General features: G+C 41.2%; 1 protein-coding gene across 1 annotated transcript in view; it reads left to right on the forward strand.

The window, feature by feature from the left end:
- Positions 1-21,962, forward strand: part of CENPL (centromere protein L) — a 634,883-nt gene that overhangs the window by 269,298 nt on the left and 343,623 nt on the right. The window contains exon 3 of the mRNA XM_044085229.1: positions 12,755-13,006. Within this exon, the coding sequence (XP_043941164.1) occupies positions 12,755-13,006 (252 nt within the window). The remainder of the gene's footprint in view (positions 1-12,754; positions 13,007-21,962) is intronic.

Consider the following 21,962-nt stretch of genomic DNA (forward strand, 5'->3'; position numbering starts at 1 on the left):
TGCTGCAGTCCTAACACTTGGGTAGTCCGCTGTCCCTCGGTCGGCCCGAATATCAGAGTATAAGGCTGACGTCGGTCAAGGCGCATTTGACTGACATCAGAACGTCAGGGTACAAATGCGCATGACCGACGTCATATCCTCAGTCTTTTTTGCCGCATGGTCCGATGCAGAAGCAGTGTTGCAAGTGCCGTTCGGCGTTCTGAAATTTTTCACGGAGTTTCAGACCGAAGTCAGAGTTGGTTAAGTACCCGCTGGGGAATATTTTGGTTTTTCTTGCCTCAGTGGTTTACCCGATGTCAGAAAAAGTGGATAACTGTATTTCTTGTGGGAAACAGATACCGCATAGGGATTACCATAATTTGTGTTTACCTTGTTTGGGACCTGAGCACGACGTTGTTGGGTGTCGCTTTTGTGCTAGGTTCAATAAACACACTATAAAGCGAAGGTTGGATTGTGCCAGGTTGGTCTTTGGGAAGCGGTGCAATTACAATATGCCGCCGGATGCTCCGGCCCGCTTCCTCAAAGAAGCGCAAAGACAAGGCAGTTAAACCTAGGTTAGAGGAGTCGTCCGAACCGGACGCCGGTTCTTTAGAGGCGTCAGTGGAACCGGTGGTTCCGACGGAGGCCTCTCTGGAGTCCCAGGGAGAAACTTTGTTTTACAGGATGTGGCCTCCCAGGAGGCAGGTCAGGCTGTAGGGGCTTCTCAGATAACTGTACTCCCTCCCTTCCTAAGGTGTCTAGGCCCTCTCTTCTGCTTCCAAGGCTTCTCCTAGAGGCAGGTCTAGTTTTGCTTCTGTGGGTGTCACTCCTAGTTCTTCAGGTTCTGTGCCCAAGAAGCACATGCTTAAAATGGCAGAAGATTTAATTACTTTAATTAGAGGCTCTGTGCCCCTCCTGATAAGAGGCCTAGGATGGAACCTGTGTTGGGGATTATGAGCAGGCTTGGATGTGTCTGAGTCTTCGGCTGAAGACTTGCAGGAGTATTCTCATTATTCTGATTCTGATGTGGATGATTCTACTCCTTGGCTTTTCCTCCTGAGGATTTTTCTTTTCAGAGACCCTTCACTCCATGAGAGAGCATTTTAAATGGGAAGGTCAGGATTTCTCTGATTCCAGGAAAAGGCTTAGGGAATTTTGTTTTACCCCAGCATAGGCCTTTAGCTATACCTCCTGTTCTGAATGTGGTGGAAGATGTGTTTGCAGAGGCTTCTCTTAATCCTGATTCTTTGCCTCCTGCTCCTGTTAAACCAGATAGGTATTACAGGGTGCCTGAAGCTCATAAGTATCTTTTTAAGAGTCCTAGGGCAGACCCAGAAACTATTAGCCAGGGGCCTAAGGGTGTTAAGGCTTCTGTTGTCAAGAATCCGGTTCCTGCAGATAAAGAGGCCAGGGCCTTGGATAGATGGGGAAAGAAAGTTTATACTTCTTCCACTCTAGCCATGAGAGCTTTGAATTGCCAGTTTCACATGTTGAAATATCAAAATTATCTTCTTTCACAGTTGAAATCTAAGGTTGATGCTCTGGCGGAAGGTATTGATTGTAAAGAGTTACAAGATTTAGTGCATGTTTCTGAACAGGTGGGTAAGCATTCTTTGCAATGTGGTTTTGATGCTGTACAGGCCTCCTCTAGGGTGGCTGCCACTGGGTCAGTTCTTCGCAGGCATGCCTGGCTGAGGGATCAAAATTTATCTGACCATGTTAAAACTAGGATTTTGGATGCCCCTTTGCAATCTGATGTCTTGTTTGGTTCTCCTGTTGAGGCAGTTTTAAAGAAAATGGAAGACAAGGCTAAGTCTATGCAGACTGTTAAAGATTTTTTGCAGGTTCAGCCTCCAAAATTTAGTAGAAATTGGCCTACTAAAGGGTGGACGTATCCTTCTTATGATTCCCAGTCTAGGGGTAGATCTAGACGTGGCAGGGGCAGAGGTCAGGGCTCTTTCAGGCCTAGGACAGGGAGTTCTCCTGCACAGTCTTCGGGTGAGGGCAGGGGTCAGTCCTTTCGTAAACAGACCCAATGACCTACCTTTTCAGCTGCCAGAACCTTCTCGCCTGGCAGCACCTTTGGGAGGAAGGTTGGCACTTTTCAAAGACAATTGGAGTTTGATTACCCAAGACAGATGGGTACTGGATATCATACATCACGGTTACAGGTTTTATTTCCATACCTTGCCTCCTTTCAAAGGCATGCCAGACATTCCTCCTCAACAAAGAATAGAGGCTCACAAGCAAATTTCTCTGTTACTCCAAATAGGGGCCATACAGCCGGTTCCTATGTCAGAAAAGGGCCTAGGATTTTATTCTCGCCTGTTCCTTGTGCCAAAAAAGGGGAACACGTGGAGACCAATTTTGGATTTATCTATCCTCAACACTTATCTGGACATTCCCAAGTTCAAAATGTTGACGTTACAACAGCTTTTACCTCTACTGGGCAAGGATCACTGGATGGTAACTTTGGATCTCAAGGAGGCTTACCTTCATGTTCCTATCAGGCTAAGTTGCAGGAAGTATCTGCGTTTTCGGACTGGGACTTCTCACTATCAGTTCTCTGCATTGCCCTTTGGCTTATCTACTGCGCCCAGAGTATTTACGAAAGTTCTGGCTCCAGTGATAGCTTTCTTCAGGCTAAAAGGAATACAAATCTATCCTTGTTTGGACGATTGCCTAATTCTGGCTCAAGGAAGGGACGAGCTTCTTCGTCATTTGGAATATGTGATAGCAGTGCTAAGATGCCTGGGGTATTCTGTGAACGAAATAAAGTCCAGTCTAGTACCCTTTCAAGACATGTGCTTTCTGGGTGTAAGACTGAATACAGCATCCCAGATGGCCTTTCTAACCCCGGACAAACAAAAGAATCTTTCCCTTTACTTCCATCATCTATCTCTTCAGTCCGGGCTGACTGCAAGGACAGTCCTTCAAGCCTTAGGGTTCATGGCATCTTGTATTCTGGTGCTTCCCAATGCCAAACTGCATATGAGGAAGTTGCAATGGTATCTCAAATGTATGGACACAGCACTGCCAGCATCTGGACACTGTCATTCAAATAATACCTTGCATTCAAAAGGAATTTTGTGGTGGGCTCAGGAATGTCACCTAAACAAGGGACTCTCTGTGACCCGCCAGAGGCAAGTCAAATTTTAACGACAGATGCCTCAGACAAAGCTTGGGGAGCTCATCTAAACGGAAAGTGGATACAAGACAAGTGGCCTGTCAGACTACAGCATCTACATATCAACTTGAAGGAGATGTTAGCAGTCCAGTTTGCATTAATAGCTTTCAAGGATTTACTTCTTCCAGGGCAGGTGTTGATTCTAACAGACAACACAACTGTCATGTGGTACATCAACAAGCAAGGGGAACACATTCTTATCCTCTATGCAGGCAAGCAATGATTTTGTGGGAGACTGCTCTCAGTTTACAACTAAGTCTTCAGGCAAGGTTTCTGCCGGAGCACAGAACTCCTTAGCAGATGTGTTAAGCAGACAAATCATGGATCCCCACAGTGGAAACTGGATCTTCATGTATTTCAGAAATTGACAGTGTCCTGGGGAACTCCAGACATAGATCTGTTCGCTTCTCCACTAAACCACCAGCTGCCAAAGTTTTGCACAAAGGTTTCATCCCACAGCTTGGAAAGTGGATGCTCTTTCTTTCAGTTGGAAAAATCTTCATGTGTATGCCTTTCCACCTCTGCCTCTCCTCCCAAAGGTACTTCTGAAGGTCAGACAGGACAAGCCAAGGATGATTTTGATAGCTCCAGATTGGCCTCGACAGCACTGGTACCCATTACTGAGAAGTCTAGTACGGAAGCCTCCATGGCCTTTGCCTTTGATTCCACATCTGTTGTCCCAGGAGGACAGTCATTTGCTCAATGTCAAACTTCACTCTCTTCACCTAACGGCATGGCATATTCTGTTTTAAACCATAGAGGGTCTCAACTTCCACAACAAGTTTTGAATGTGATTTTGGAAGCTAGAAGGCCTAGTACAAGGAAAGTGTGCAGATAAATGGAAGAGATTTTTATTTTGGAGTGCAGCTAAGGATTTGGATGTTTCTGAGCCTGATTTAAGTGTGGCTCTTCAATATCTTACTGAGTTATTGGACAAAGGTTTGTCCTTCTCTTCTATTAAGATTCATGCTGCAGCAATTTCAGCTCACTACGACTGTGACCCACCATTGTTTTCTCATCCTTTGTTCAAGCAATTTCTTAGAGGGGCAAAGAATATAAGACCCCGAATGGGGCTCCTACTCCTGCTTGGGATCTCAATTTTGTGTTGGAGAAGCTCACTCTACAACCTTTTGAGCCTGCAGCTACTGCTGAGTTGAAATATTTGTCATGGAAGACTGCTTTTTTGTTGGCCATTACCTCTGCAAGAAGGGTTTCTGAATTGCAGGCCCTTATGGCAGTTGAGCCTTTCATAATTTTCCATAAGGATAGGGTATCTTTACGTACTAATCCTTCCTTTATGCCTAAAGTTGTTTCTAGTGTGGCTTTAAACCAAACTATTCATTTGCCTACTTTTTATGCAAATCCCCAAACTAAAGGGGAAAAGATTTTGCACACTTTAGATGTACACAGGCAGTTGCGATATTATTTGGACAGAACTAAAGGGTTCAGACAATCTCAGCAGTTATTAGTTTCTTTTGCTTTGTGCTCTCAGGGCAAGCCCGTGTCAAAACAAACTATTTCTAAGTGGATTGGATTTTGCATTGCTTTCTGTTATTCCCATCATGGCAAAGAGATTCCAGCTGGGATTAGGCCTCATTCCACTAGGGCTACTGCCACTTCAACAGCTTTTTGAGGGGGTGGCTACTAAGGATATTTTGGAGGCAGCCACTTGGAGTTCAGTGCATACCTTCTCTAGGCATTACCACCTTCCTCTGTATTCTAAATCCAGGGCTGGTTTTGCCACTGCTGTGTTGCAGGGCATTTTGGCAGCTCCTGCTTCATTATAGTTTAGCCATCCTCCCTTACCTCTGCTTTGGGATTCTACCCAAGTGTTAGGACTGCAGCAATGTGAGATGAAGAACATAGTACAGTTTTGTACCTACCATAAATGTAGATGTTCAAGATCCACATTGCTGCAGTCCAATTTACCCTCCCTCCTTCCCCTCTGTAGTTTGAGGTGGTTGTGTGGGTTGGGTTATCCATCTGAGGTATAGTGTATATATTGTATATATTGTACATATTTTTGGTGTTAGGCTGGTTGGTTGTTTAGTTGTTGTCTATGGGTTTTGACCTTTCTTTTTAGGGTCTTCTGACATCTGGGGCAAGACAAGACTGAGGATATGACGTCGGTCATGCGCATTTGTACCCTGACGCCCTGATGTCAGTCTAATGCGCCTTGACCGACATCAGCCTTATACTTTGATATTCGGGCCAACCGAGGACAGCGGAGTACCCAAGTGTAAGGACTGCAGCAATGTGGATCTTCGAACATCTACATTTATGGTAGGTACAAAACTGTACTTTATCCTGATTTGTCTTCGGTAAGCCATCCGACTTCCGACATTTCGAAAAAGCACAAAGATAAAGACAGAGACAGGCCGCCTATGTCCAAAACTGCTGCCGATGCTTCTCCTAAGCCAGTCACAAGTTCTCAGTGAGGTGCTTTCGCAGTCCCTGATACCCGCTACTTCAGATTCGCAGACTTGTACTGAGATCCATTCGGAGTCCGGTATGCCGCGAGATGCTTCAACTGCGGAACCTGCGGATATCTCTACCTTGGAAGGGTCCGGAGCCGCTGTGCAGGTACCGACTTCTGAGGGTGTATTCAGGCCTACTGACTTGCATATTAAACCGACGCAGTCTTCTTCTTCAAGGCCTAAAGCTCGAACCATGCCTAGAAAACTGACGCCCAGACCGCATGGTCAGGCCTCTATGGCTAAAAAACAAATAAGAATGGCTGAAGACCTTATTACTTTAATCAGGGGAAGCCAACCTTCCCCCTCTGAGACCTAGCACTGAGTTTGCTTATGATACTTCTGACAAGGATTCTGAAATTTGTTTCCTCTGATGACCAAAATTTACCCTTCTCTACCTATGAGGATTCTGATGCTGAGGGCTCTATTCCATATACATACTTTTGAAACATCTGGCCTTTGTACAAAGGGTGCTAACTTGTCTGGGGTACACCATAAACGAAAAGAAATCACACCTGGTACCCTGTCAACAAATTATATTCCTGGGAGCAAGCTTGAATACTTCTCAGATGGCTTTCCTCATGCTAGAGAAAGAATACAACTTCCCAGATGGCTTTCCTCATGCTAGAGAAAGAAATTCATTTGACTACCTACTTTCAAACAAGTGGCCACAAAAACCATACTATATCTGCAAGGCAAATACTACAAGCCTTGGAGTTCATGGCCTCCTGCATTCTTCTAATTCCATATGCAAGGCTGCATATGAGGAAAATACAATGGTATCTAAAAAGCCTATGGTGTCAACATTCTCAGGATCTAGAAGCAATGATTCCAATCATACCTTGCCTATGCCTAGAGTTCCTTTGGTGGGAAGAGGCCTGCCACCAAAACAAGGGATTACCATTCACTCTACCCCCTGCCGCCCAAACCCTAACAGACGCATCAGACTATGCATGTGGGGCTCACCTGGTAGGGAAGTGCATTCAGGGCAAATGGAACCCAAGGCAAATGCACCTGCATATCAATCAAAAACAAATGTTCACTGTACAGAATGCTGTGACAGCCTTCAAGGACCACATTCTTCCAGGACAATTAATAGTAAAGACGGACAACACCACTGTTATGTGGTACATAAACAAGCAGGGGAGTATGCATTCTTACCCTCTCTGCAGACTAGCCATGGCATTGTGGAACACAGCCTTGAGCTACCAAGTGCATCTACAAGCTCAGTTCCTGCCAAGGAAACTAAATACACTGGCAGACGAACTAAGCAGAAACCTCATGGACCCACACGAGTGGAAACTGGACCCAAGGATTTTCAATATGTTGACAAGTAAATGAGGGAGCCCAGATATAGACCTGTTTGCCTCCCACTAGAACTATCAATCGGACAACTTTTGCACAAGGAATCCCCACAGACAAGCTTGGAAAGTGGATGCTCTGTCCTTCAGCTGGAAAAAAACATCAGTTTATGCCTTTCCTCCTCTGCCTCTGCTCTCCAAGGTACTACTAAAGATCAAGAAAGACAAACCAAGGACAATTTTGATTGCACCAGACTGGCCACGCCAACAGTGGTATCCCCTCTTGCGCAGTGTGTCACTGTTGGCCCCTTGGCACCTGCCTCAGACTCCTACCCTGCTATCTCAACAGGAGAACTAGATTCTGCACCCTCAGCTTCAAACACTGAACCTAGCAGCCTGGTTAATTACCTAAGCTCTCCTTTACCATCCCTCAGTAAACCAGTGATGGATATCATTTTAGAGGCAAGGACGGCCTAGTACTAGAAAATCTTATGCTGAAAAATGGAAAAGATTCTGTGCCTGGAACCATTTGCAAGGGATGAGCACAGCAGTGCCCAATTTACCTCCGATTTTACAATACTTAATTGAGATGCTTCACAAGGGCCTGTGTTTTTCCTCAATAAAAATTCACACCTCAGCCATTTCAGCTCATTATAACACAGAACCTCCCCTCGTCTCTCATCCACTGCTCAAGCAGCTCCTTAGAGGGGCAAAAAATTTAAGGCCACCCAGGAGAGCTCCAACTCCAACCCGGGACCTTAACTTTGTATTGGAGAAACTCACCCTTCCTCCTTTCGAGCTAGCTGCTACTGCAAATTTCAAATTCATTTCTTGGAAAACAGCTTTCCGTTTAGCAATTACTTTAGCTAGAAGGATATCTGAATTACAGGCTCTTATGGCAGTGGAACCTTTCATCATCTTTTATGCGGACAGGGTTTCCCTCAGGACCATTCCCTCTTTCATGCCCAAGGTGGTATCCAGTGTGTCCCTTAATCAGTCCATTCATTTGCTAACCTTCTTTCCTAATCCACAGAACAAAGAGGAATGGATATTGCACTCCTTAGATGTGCACAGACAACTTAGATCCTACTTGGACAGGACTAAACCTCAAAGGAAATCTGAGCAACTGCTGGTGGCATTTGCTGCAGGGGCAGAGGGAAAGGCTATTTCAAAGCAAACCTTTTCTAAATGGATAGGCCATTGCATTCATTTCTGCTATAAACACCATGGAAAACCTATCCCACAGGGGATCAGACCCCATTCAACCAGGGCTGCATCTACCTCTACAGCCTTTCTCAGAGGCGTACCTACCAGGGACATCCTAGAAGCTGCTACCTGGAGTTCTGTACGTACTTTCACCAAGCATTACCATTTACCAATTTTCTCTAAACCCAGAGCTGGCCTTGCCACTGCAGTCTTGCAGGGACTTATAGCTGGCCCTAATGCTAATTTCCTCCTCCCATCCTTAGCTTTGGAAATCTACCCAAATGTGATGACTGCAACAGTGAAACACGAAGAACATAGTACAGTTGTGTACACTTACCATAAAGGTAGATGTTAGAGTGTGTTCACTGTTGCAGTCCTGGTTACCCTCTCTCCAGCCCCCTGACTTCTTTTGGCTATACCTCTTCTCTCCTTTACTATGCTTAAAAGCTTTTTGGTGCATTTGCTTTTTTGTTGGAGGTATAGATTTAATTGCTTCCCATTAGGGGGGCACCTGACATCTGGGGCAAGAAAAACTGATGTAATGGCGTCAGCTGCATGTTTTATACTTCTGAAGGCCTGACGTCATGGAAGAAGAGAGAGCAACCGACGCAGGACCCAAGACTTTGTTAATCAGGCCGACTGAGGGCTATTGCAAGCAGATAACCCAAATGTGATGACTGCAACAGTGAATACACTCTAACATCTACATTTATGGTAAGTGTACACAACTGTACGTTTTTAAATTGATGTTAAGTAATGAATGTACTAATGTGTTGTGTTATAAAAGTAGGGTTGCAAATGTATGGTATTCTGAAGAAGTCTGTGGATGAAAGCATAATAAACGAGTTTGACGCTAATAATGTTTTAGTATTTGACCAGTGTTCTCCTGAGGCCACGTTGGTGGTGTTTTTGAAATGTTAAAATGTTGAACTCCTAAATACCTAAAAATAGCATGCAAAAACTACATACGTACACTGCCAATACACAGCTAGTTAAACAGTTTTACTTTCCTGTAAGTAAAACTCTGAGACGAGCACTAACATTGGTCCTTCAAGGGGGGGGGGTGTCAAGTCTAGCTCTCTACATATGTAGAGAAGCAGGTATTTTGATTTTATATTTTTAATATTTCAGCATTGGCTTTTAGTATAGTGCTTTTCAGCAAGCTGACATACACCCATCCTCCATGATATACATTTTATAGTTTGTAAAACACTGTGGTGTAATGGGCTGTTTAGGGATTCCAGTGAGAGCCCCTAGTACAAAGTAGATGGCAGTCAATGCTTTGCCAAGGTGGTGAGTGATGTCCCAGAATTAGTGGCATCTGTTGAATAGCTGCTTAAAGCTTCTATTTTTTTTTACAGTCTTTTGTCATTTGAGTTTTTCCTCTTCTGTCACACTTGTGTTAAACACCTCTGCGTTATTTGATTTGGGTTTTTTATTTTTCTGTCTAAATTGCTGGAAGCCATTTCCTGCACTAAAGCTGAAACTTGAACTGCTTCTGAGGAACACCTGAAAAGGTTCTTCTTAGCCAGTGCTTTTTCTTTTCTGGTTAATTTTCACTTACTTTCTCAGAATGTATTTTCTGGCACCTAGGTAGTGTAATTGCTAGCCAGTAAATACATTTTACCCAGACTGATAACTTTGACTGGCTTTTTAAACATTTTCTCGGTTTTAGTAAATGGAGAGCTCCAATCAACTTGTTGCCATCTTGAAAGTAAAGTCTCAAATTATTTTTGGTACATATCCAGCTATTCCTTATGTGGATAGGGTCACCACAGGGCTCATTTGCAAAAAAGAACAAAAAATGTACAGGCTGACATTTGTCTCAAGATGTACAACTCTGGGTGAAGGCCAGCAGAAATTTACAAAATGTCGTATGGATAGCCTGTGTATGTGGCACTTTTCTGAAATAATGCAGTATTTAAATAGGAAAAGGATGGTAAGAGCCTCAAAATTTATAGCAAGGGAAAAATGAAAACCAAGAAAAGGAAAGGCACTGAAAACGTTGTGTGCACTAAACTACATGTGGGTGATATAAAATATGAAGTTTTCCTTTTTATTGTATCTGTTGTTGACAGGGTAAGTCGCACTAGGCTAATGGCCTCTCTTAGGAGACCTGAAGTGATATTGAAACTAAGGGAAATTTTAGGCTTGGGCATCAGGGCATTTACTCTAATCTTGATAGCTGCCTTGGGATCTTTGACATCCACTTGAGCGGTCACCAACTCGCGCAGATGTTGGTTTGGTTTAAAGCCTAATCCAAAGGACCCTGCTATGTCGTCAAACAAAAAAATGCCTCTGTGCTCTGTAACCTATTACATTTTGTAATCTGGCTATGAGAACCGCAATGTCTTACAGAAACTGCAAAAGAGTGAGCAGTTTCCAGTCTTCGTACGTGGCTTCTCATGTCATCAAGCACCTTTCTTAACAGAGTACAAAACTTTACTGTGGATAAAAAGGGTATTGCTACCCATTGTATTGAGGTATAATTTTCTTTATCGTGACAAACAAGTGGCAAAGATTCATTTGTAGGTTTTTGACTGCCCGGCGAAATAATCACTATGAGATGTATTCTGTGCATCCTTGTAAGAACAATATAGCAATTGGTTTGTGTGTTTTTAGGAAGATCCACATTGCTTATTCTGAACCCTTTGGTCACCATGATTGCACAAATTGCAGCAGTTTATTGCAGGCCATCGTGCTGTTCTCAAAAGTATAAAAAGTAAATTTTAGCTCTTGTTTTATGCAGGCACACGTCAAGGTTTACTAATTGTGAAACAATAAGGGACTTTAGCACATTGCACTTTTCAAGTCTAGATCTTTGTGAAAAGCGCTGAATGTTTGCCAGCACATCTTGTACATATCTGTAATGGAACAGCTTCTATATTTGATCTGTCAAGACTTTTGAAATGGTCTTCTATGACTGGTTTTATAAAGAAACCTACACTGTAGTGAAAAGTGTTATCTAACGTCATCTTTGGTCAGAAATCAATGAAGCAACCAGCACAGCACTTGTTAAGACTTTCATGTATAACTTGCTGAAAACAAATTTGCTCAGGTGTAAGGACTTTGCCCTCCCACCCCAAAAGTTGTCCTAATCTAAAATACGCAAAGAGTAAGCAAATAAGGTTATTGCGTCACCTTGCAAGGAAAAAAATAATATCCGTTCTGTGGTGGTGGGTGGGGCTATGATATAATGATGCATTTTTACACATGGCACGCTCATACAATACGCAGATGACTCAACCATCATCTGCACAGCCCACTCCCTACCCGAACTGCAAAAAGTCACACAGGAAGCATTTTCTTCTGTTGAAACTTGGTTATCCGATGCCCAACTAATACTCAACCCAAACAAAACAAAATTACTAATCTTCCCACCCATCAAACTTACCCTTGACAGCTCTCACTTTAACATCACACATCACAGCAAAAGACAACACCACCATCCATCCTACAGAACACACCAAATTACTAGGAGTAGAAATAGACAATAAACTGAACTTTGACATTCGAATTTCCAGGACCATTAAAAAGTGCGCAAAAGACTAGGAGCATATATGGGAATCGGCAACTACTTACCAAAACAGCTAAAATTTCAGTAGCAAATTCTTATCTTATCTCTACCCTACTCTCCAATATTTACTAACCTTAGATAATTCGACCTAAATAAGCTTGAAAATTGCTACAACAAAATCGCCAAATTTGCCACAGAGGCTTCCTACCGTACTCACCACTCTCTCTCTCTAGCAGAACTGGGCTGGCTAGAGCTCCCCCAACTCCTTCAATGGTACCAGCTCACACTCACCCACAAACTAATAAACCAACCAGTAAAAGTCCCATCCCTACAGAATCTACTCCAACCCTACATAACCACAAGACCACTAAGATCCAGCCACAAAAACCTCCTACAGGTCACAAGAGCCATTAACCCTGCTGGAGAAGCATTATTCTCCTGCACTATAGCCAAGCTCTGGAACTCCCTCCCATCCTCAATTACCTCTGTAACGTCTTGCACCCACTTCAAATCCTTACTAAAATCACACTTAAAAACTTGCCAGCTATGCCCTTGCACACCCCCCCCCCCCTCAATACCATCCACTCCACCCACCCACTACCTCTCTCGGCCCCCTATCAACAACCTACTCTTAGCAAGCTTGGCTGCTCATGTTCCCAACTACCTACCACATAATACTAACTTCTTGTAGCAACAACTGTTAATGGTTATGTACCTCAAAAATAGATTGTATCAGTTGTTCACTGATGAATCTCAACTACATTTGTAACCATGTTTAGTATATGTCAACATATTTTAAAATTGTACTATGTTCTACAGCTGTTTTACATCTATGTTTTATTCTTGTCTTGCGTCCTTAGCTGGACTAATGTCTATATTTAAATGCTATGTTTTTTTAACTGTATAATGCAAATAATACTTAATGTGGAGATTTTCTTCCTGGGCCTTCGCTGAAAACGGACCTGTGTCCAGTCGGACTCTCCCGGTCAACAAATGTAAATAAATAAGTGTAAGACTACATTGTACAGTTTCTGAATGGCAGTTTCAGCTGATGACTGATTATAGTCTCTTTCTCTCTCTGTCCTTGTAGGAGAATGTGGACCCTGAGAAGATTGCTTTGCTGCTTCGGAAAAGGTGGACTCTCTACAGTCTGACCCCACTCTACAAGTTCTCTCATGCTGCCCTGAAGGCATATAGCAGGCAGCTATCTGCTTACATTGCAGCTGAAAAGCAGAAGGGCTTGGCTATAGCTGTGGGACTGGACCTTGGTGTTGCAGTAGTCTTCTCCCCTCTGCCGGGGCTTCGTGGTACAGTCCAGGATCCTGAAGCAGTTCTCATTCAGGTCAGGTCTTTTACTACTACTTCAGATGTGTACTTTTATGACTGATATGGGACATAGTGCAGTCTTAAGGCGTGGGTGGAAAGTGTCTTCATTTTTTCTTCCTTTTCACCACGATTTTGATGACAGTTTGGGAAGCACAGACCTGCTTCCATTCATATGCTTTACTGTGAGAGCTGAAGTGCAGGGATTTGGATACCATCAGCTGTCAGTGACATCATCCGTGATCACTGATCTCCCTAGGAGTTGGCAATCTGTATATCAGCAGCAGTCTTTCATTCCTTTGCCAGACCTTAAGCAGGCTGTGTGCCTGTCTTCAGGGCTGAACAAAGGAGCACAGTATTGTCTCTTGCCCAGTCGATGCACAGAGACTGATGGAGTAAACCTACCTTTATAGTGAGCAGCTCATTAATAGCTTGTCGCCTTAATGCTTTTCAGTGAACTGCGTTCTGTCACTCTGGTTAGTAGATACTCTGCACCTCACAACCCCCCCCATACACACACACATACATTTAAATAAACCTTTATTTTTCCATTTAACAATCTTTCATGCTGTTTGTAAACTTGATCTGACCCTGTTGTGCCTTGCTAGTCTGTTTGATCTCATCATTGACTTGGCTGCTGTTTTTGAACGGTTGTCTTTAGTGGAATTGGGACGTAGTACTTATTTGTAAGAAGTGCTAATGTAAAACAGTCTTCCTTCTACATGCAGTAATCTCACCACCTTGCCATAAAACATGACTTCTGGTCCGGTAGGAGCACCATCACATCCCTCTGGGTACTTGCTGATAACATTTTATTTCATTCTTTTCAGTCAAATTAATGAAATTGAAATTATTCCCAAGAACTTAGCATGGTTTCAAAACTTCCTTACCAGCAGCAGCACCTTCATGGTCAAGATTTGGTGTAGCCTCAATCTACAGGAAAGTCCCCAGGAATAGATGGTATTCCTGTGGAAGTTTAGAAGCTAGGAAAGAAGAAAGTGATAAAGATCTGGAAGGTTTTAACAGTATTTTAAAGGAGAAGTACCAACATCCTGAAGTGATGGTAGCTGTAATACCTAAAGAGGGTAAAGATCCATCAAATCCAACTTTATACAGGCCCATCTCAATACCTAAAGAGGGTAAAGATCCATCAGATCCAGCTTTATACAGGCCCATCTCAATACCTAAAGAGGGTAAAGATCCATCAGATCCAGCTTTGTACAGGCCCATCTCAATACCTAAAGAGGATAAAGATCCATCAGATCCAGCTTTATACAGGCCCATTTCAATACTAAACCACGATTATAAAGGGTTAATGTCTATAATGACTAAAAGAATGCCAAAACTGACAAATATGGATCAGTGTGGTTTTGTAGAGGGGAGGCAAACCTTCAACAACATTAGCAGAACATTGATGACCCAGAGGGAAGCAGACTGTAAGAAAATACCAGTGCTGTTGGTGGGTCTTGATGCAGAGAAAGCATTTATAAGGTTGATTAGGATATATGAGGGATCGGAAGTGAAAATTTAAAGAAGGTGGGGGTCCCCTCTGATAATTCCTGCTTGAGGAGAGGAATCAGGCAGGGGTGTCCTCTTTCCCCTTTATTTGCATTGTATTTAGAACCACTGGCAAAGAAAATAAGAGATTCAGAAATCCAAGGATATAATTGGTGTGGTAGTCAAGAAAAGCTTTGTTCTTTTTGCAGATATTATTTTATACCTGACAAAACCAGAGAAAGACATTACAGTGTTGTGGAACATTTTGAGACAACTTCAGATCTTTTCGGTTTACAAAATTAATGAAGCTGAAACAAAGGCAGTATTGGTAAATTATGTACCCACACACAAATTGGTTCAACAACATCTGTACTTATGGGGACATGATAAAATGAAGTGTTTAGGAGTATGGATTAAAAATGATTCTGGTGTCAGCTAAGGATATGTGGAAGGAGACTAAACAAAAGATAATATAAGAACTGAGAAAATGGAAACTTTTTATGTGGATATGGATAGTAAGATACAAGCAGTCATAATGTTTAGTCCCTTTAGTCTTGTACACAGGTCAGGCATGTTTTTGTCAACCAGAAGAGATGATGTGGATAGCAATTAATAAAAAGCCGAAGGACTTTATTTGGGAGAGGAAGACTGCAAGAGTAAAGTGGGATAAGATGATTCTTCTAGTAGAACAGGGCAGATTGGGATTACCCAATTTGAAGAGGTATTTCAGAGCTACACCGTTAAGGCTCCTGTACGTAGTACAAGCAGAAAACTATAATCCAAAGTGGAAATTGGAGATGATGAAACACGAGGGAAGCTCAAGAAACAAGGAGAGACTGGGATTTTGAATGCAGACCTATAAGAAGAATAACAATAATCATGCAGAATATTATATCCATAAAGTAGCAGAACTAAGTCCCTAAGAACTAAGCCAACACAGGAACGGAGAAAGGAGATTATGCTGATAGGGATGACTGCAATTGGGGATATAGGTATAGGTAAGGGGGGTGAAATTTATCAGAGACAACTGGCAAAGGAAACAAGGTATTGGGAGCAAATAACTACAGAGGAAAAGTTAATAGAATGGGAAGAGGCCAAGAATTTATTTGGACTGCAGGTTAGAGATTGCCTTTCCCTATCAAGGTTTGAGATTAGAGTATTGGCCAAGAGAAAGAAATAGGGAGGGTCCTAAACAAAAGATCAGCACTAGTAGAGTTTTTAGTAGAATCTAGAACAGAAGCTGTTATTAAAAGTGAACAATTAGTAGATATAAAATATTGCATGACAACTAAGAATCAGTCAGAGGAGGTTAGGATTGGGAAGAGATTGGGTAAGCAATTCACAAATTAACAATGGGACGATATATGTATGTCTCCCAAATATGAAACAAAATCTAGAATACATATAATTTCTGCTTAGAAATGTTTTCCTAGATATCTTTATACCCCAAGTAGATGCCAAAGAATTTTTCTTAAGGTAGACGGTAAATGTTGGCGGTGTGACGGGGAAGAAAGAGATACTTAGGAGCATACTTACTGGGAGTGTGGTGGGTTGGCAGACTTTAAGGATGCCCTGTGGGATGCAGAGTTGGAGATGCTGGGTGGGCAGGTTGGTGTGACGAGGGAGATGATTTTTCTGAGCTATGACACAATCAGAATTGCATAGACATGGTTAGGCCTTGCTGTGTTTAAATTGTGGTGGCTGCCAAAAAAGCAATTACTAGGACATGAAAGTCAAAATCTAAACCAACTATATTAGAACTAGTGAATGTAGTAACAGAGATGAAACAACTAGAACTGAGATCTTTAGAAAAGGGTAGGAACAAACTACATAGAAAAAAATGGGAATTGTGGGAATAACACATACAGGGGAGGAATGAGGTTTAAAAGAAGACAGGACTTAAATGAATTATGTAATGTTTGAAAATGTTTGGGTAGATTATAAGTGATGTATAATGTTTGCAGCTGGGAGTGTCAGTATGGTTTGTGATATAAAATACTTGCAACTAGGATTGTGCCGGTGTGGTTCGTTTTCATTTATATAAATGTATGTTTGCTTATGTTGTAAGTGATGGTTTAATCAAGATATTTCCTAGTCTTCTCTTTCGGCTTTTCCCGGTTAGGGGTCGCCACAGCGGAACTCCGGTCCGCTAATGATTGGCAGTAGATTTTTACGTGACGATTTGCCGGCCCTGACACACAACATTCAATGAAGGTACGCCCATTCACGCATGTCTCCACACAGAAGACGCTCTAGCTGAGAATCGAACAGGACAGCGTCTTACTGTGAGGCGACAACGCTATTGCAGCACCACCACCGCAGTCAATCAAGATATTTCTTAAAAAAAATTGAATAATTTATGTAATGTTGCTTAAGTTGTATGATACATATAGCAATATATGTGAAGTATGTTTAATGTTAATTTAATACAACTTGATTACTTTTGTATAAATGTAAATTTGCCTAAGTCACAAGTGATGATTCAATAAAGATGTTTAAAAAAATATGTTTTGTATGTCCTATCATGAAAGTTGTGCCCCAAGGGACAGGCATTGCCTCCCTCCTTACTCTCCATCTTCATTAGTAAACTGCAACTCAGTTTACCCCACTTCCCAATTATATTGCAAGCCAGTCATATGGTGATACATGGGTCTATTCCCCTCCCAGACTGAATTAGAGAACAAACTTCAAAATGATGTTACTTTCTTCTTTGCTCAACACTTAAGGAACAAAAAACATTAGGCAGATTTTGATGATGAAAAATAGTCTTTCCAACACCATGGCATAGAGGGATAAAGCCCTGACTATAACTGAGGTGTCCTGGGTGTAGTGGGATAAAGACCTGACTATAATTGAGGTGTCCTGGGTGTAGTGGGATAAAGACCTGACTATAATTGAGGTGTCCTGGGTTCGATTAGTGGCTCAAGCATCTGAGGCGCTGGCAGGGGCAACAGTCATCCTGAGCGAGGAGGAGGTAGGTGCATGCTTGCATAAGGCACTCAGTGCAGTTTGGTTTCCCTGGTGGAGGATGGGGAAATGTGTTAAGTGCTCCTTGAGGGTGAGTGGGGCAGCTTGTTGATGTCAGCCTACTTGTGGAAGTCAGAAGCAGCTCAGCACATTCCACCCATTTCATGACCTATTCTTGGGGTGTTACCAGGTGAGCACTGTGCAGAGAGAAATGGAAGTTAGGGCTTAAGGTGCACCTCCTCCAAAAGCAACGTGACACTGCACAGGGAAGAGTCTAACATCCTCACTGGCCCCAAGCATTGGTCAGGGTAAGTCTGAATGTTATAAGGAAAGCCCAGTAGATCTGATGGAAGAGAGGAGAGGCTCCAGTGACAGCCAATGGTCAGCTTTAAGGTACAGTGCATTGACAAAAAAATAGTCGTCCTCTTTTCTCATAAAAGACCAAGGGTGTGGGGTCCCTATCCATCTTCTCTCCTATCACATAATTTGTTAGCAGGAGGCTAGTCTTTCTTGTTTTGGGGGCAATAAAGTTCTGATTTTTGGCACCTGCAAGTCTGTTTTTATACAGGCTCATCCTCGAGCTGCAACAGTTGTACAGGTGTGTGGAAGGTGCCCTAAAGTTTTGGAAGACTGACAGACATCTGGTCATTGTGGGATATGCCTTGTATAGCTTGGGCTGCTGCAACAGCGATCTTTTTGAGCATCTACTGTTAATGTTAAAAGTTAACAACTGTACTTGCTGTATCGTGACAGTCCTTTGACAAGTTCTAATGTTTGGGTGATTTAACTTTGATAGTCCTGAATGCCCCTTGCGAATTTTCAAGTTGATGGCACTAAAGTATGCCTTTTGCAAGCTCTTTTTTTCTCAATAACAGTTACCTTTGCTCAATGAACTCTGGAGCTTCTGGGTTTTATTTTGTATGGAACCATATTTTGTCTTAATCCATACTTTTTTCCAAAAAGTGGTTTCTGTATTGTTAAATAACTCCATTCATTTATTTTCTTTCGTTTTAGGGGTGAAAGATGTGGAAGAGATGCTCCTTCACACCCTAGACATGCATCTGTCCACTCATGTCTTGCCCAAAAAGAGTTTCAGAAGATGCCCATTTCTTTTGCTAAATGTAAGAAGAAAGACTTTACAGTATCCAAACAAGCTTTTTTGGAGTGGATTGCTGATGGATTTGTCTTTCGTTATCGGGCAGTAAGCTACTCACTGAAAAGCCACTCTGCCAAGGGTTTGATGCTGCATGTGCCAGTCTCAATGGTTCTGTTACAAACAATTGTACCACAAAACCTTAGCCATCATTTACCCCTTCAAGTGTTGTGTGGATTGTGATAGCAACAGTCTGATGCTTTTGGGTTTAGAACTCTGTCTTTTGTATGCTCTTTTAACCATCTTCTTACTGCAGTCTCCCAGGACATCTAATCATTACTGCTCTGGAGACTTCCTAGCAGTTGCACACTGCAGAAGGCCTCCAAAGTCAGAGATGATGGTCATCCTTTCAGGAAAGAAGGCTGGGTACTAGAAAGTGATATTTGGCCAAATAGCTGTTCCTGTGGAGTATTACAATGGGCATTTGTCCCCCAAAACAACAAAGCCAGAAGTTTTGAAGTACTTGACAGAATTGTTTTGTAATGGCCTTCCTGAACCAATGTTGAAATACAGCGGCCTGCGGTTTCAGCTTTCCTCCTTATAGTTCTACCACTTTCGATCCACACTAGGGGCACTATCCCTCAGGGGATACTACACTTTAAACTTAACAAAAAAAAAGTAGAACAGTCATTCCTGCACCTTGGGTCTTCTATTTTGTTTCAGGAGGTTAACTTTATTCTCCTTTGTGTTCAGCTTCTCAGCTCTACTCGCCTTATGTGTTGCAGAGGGACATAATGTATATAAGAAGGAGTGAGGAACTAGTTTACATTTCTTCTCCACGTCAAGAAAAACACCAACAACATAAACACCTCCGCTAGCATGTACCATAAAGGGTCTCCTCCTTTGTATGTATCGTGACACAACAAAACGTATATTCCTCAGATAAAAAACAAATTTATTAGACAAACAGCAACCAAGCACAGTAGGATTGAGCGCGCTTTCATCAATAAGACTTCATCAGAATCCATCTTTTTCAAAATTGAACTACCCTTAAATACCAATCTAATTAGTTATAAAATGGAATAATTAATTAATTGATAACACTTGATTCCATTTCACTATATGTCAAAGCAAAGCGTCAGAAATACAAAATGTAAAAAATGTAAAGAATATGAAATAATACTGTTCATTATATATATAAAATGAATAAATACAAAGAATGATATTGTGCCTACTGAATGTAATAAAACATTGTTAAAAAATGTATATAAATACATAGATAAATTTATAATTATACATGATACATAAATAAATTAATATATTGCTATATACATTTATGTTGAGTAATCTAAAAACTGGTAAAAACAAATGTATATATAGGACAACCCTAATAATGTAAACATATGTCAAAACAGATAGTACTCTATCATTCCAAAAACAACTGACTTACTGTTTTATGTATTTGGTGTTTTTGTTTTGTGTTTTTAATTCTAAAAAATATACCCTGATCATACCCATAAAATACATTCCTAGATGACAGAATGTATTTTCAAACATGTTAATTAATAAGTTTTGGATTGTTATGTAACAATTTGAGTGCAGGCTTAATGGAGAGGTGATCATTCATTCCGTGCGGGCCACAGCTGTCCACCGTAGCTGCCATATCATTTCCCTAAACTCAAGAAATGACTCCCAATCACCTCCCCTCTCATTTCTTTTAACCTCTTCCAACACCCAAAATTTTATATTTGTTTTCTCACATACTTCAGTATGCCTATAAAGTGCGTTATTCACGTTCCTTGTATTTATATCTCTAATGTGTTCGTAGACCCTTTGTTTTAACTTACGTTCAGTCTTACCAACATAGTAATCTCCACATGTTACACACAGGACCAAGTAAACTACCCCTTTTGTATGACAAGTATGGTAGCCCTTACTTCTTATTTTCAAATTTAATTTCTCTAGCCAGAGTATTTTTTCCCCCAATATAAAAGTACACTGCCCACACCTTCCACATTTATGGGTCCCCATCTTTTTTTGTGTACCATAAACACTGGAAAATCTCTTTTTTTCAAATATATCTTTGAAATTATAATTTCTCCTATACCCAAACCTAAGTGGGTTTTGAAAAATAGAGACATCAGTACTAATATGGGAGAACATATTCCATATCTCATTTATGCCTCTTTGTAACCAGTGTATTCCCCTATAATAAGTTAATGTTAAACGAAGCTTATTATTGATATCATCTATGTTGTTTGTCCTACTTCTAGGGGAAACTGTCAAAACCTGCTCATTTTCACAAGCATTATATACTAATAATGGCTTGTATTGTATATTGCGTTTTCTTAGTACCTCACGTTTGACGTTCCTAATAAGGGCTCCTGGGTAACCTCTGTCCCTAAAGAATTTCTGAATTAAATCCATTTCCTTACAACATAAACTGTCTTCACTTGTCATACGAGAGGCCCTAATCATTTGTCCTTTAATAATATTTTTCTTTAAATATAGGGGGTGATCACTCTCGAAGTGAACATATGAATGAAAAACATTCCTTTCTGAAGATTTTGGACTCATATCTATTACATACTGTATTCTTCATAATAGTTACGTCTAAATAATCAATTTGTTCTGTATTACATTGAAACGTAAACTCCAAAAAAGTAGTAGTTGTATGCAAATAATCAATGAAACTTCTTACTTCCTCAATTGTCCCTTTCCACACCATAAAGATGTCGTCAAGAAACCTAAAATATGTAATGACATTTGTCCAAAAATCAGATTTGAATACATACTCAAGCTCCCAATATAACATAATAATGTTGGCATATGTGGGAGCACAAGCTGATCCCATGGCCACCCCACCCAACTGATGGTATATATCTCCTTGAAAAAATAAAAAATTATTTTTTAACACAAGCTCCATATTCTCAAGGATTAACCTATAATCAGTTGAGTTCAAAAATTTAAATTCGGTTAACATATGTTCAAACCAAATAAGTCCTGTGTCATGTGGTATGACTGAAAATAAATCACGAACATCAACAGTCACAAATACAAATTCTTTATCATAAGGGACACCATTGTATTTTGTAAGGAAATCCCAGGAATCCACAAGTAAATGTTTATAATTTAGATGAAAATTCTTTAATTTCTTGTCTATAAAAATAGCAAGTGGTTGTGTCTTAGAACACTGTGAAGTAACTATGGGCCTGAAAGGGGGGTTCCGTGCATCTTTATGAATTTTGGGGATACCGAATATTTCAGGAATTACTGGTTTTGGAACTTTAAGATAATTGTATAGGTCTAAATCTATTAGACCCTGTAAAAGATTATCCTCCAACCAGTAATCAATTTTACTATAACAAATATTCATTTCATTCTTCGAAGCTATCCGGTATCTATCCCCTTTACTAAG

Source organism: Protopterus annectens, chromosome 10.part0 (genome assembly GCF_019279795.1).
Source record: "Protopterus annectens isolate FY-2018-M chromosome 10.part0, PAN1.0, whole genome shotgun sequence".
Taxonomy (NCBI): domain Eukaryota; kingdom Metazoa; phylum Chordata; order Ceratodontiformes; family Protopteridae; genus Protopterus; species Protopterus annectens.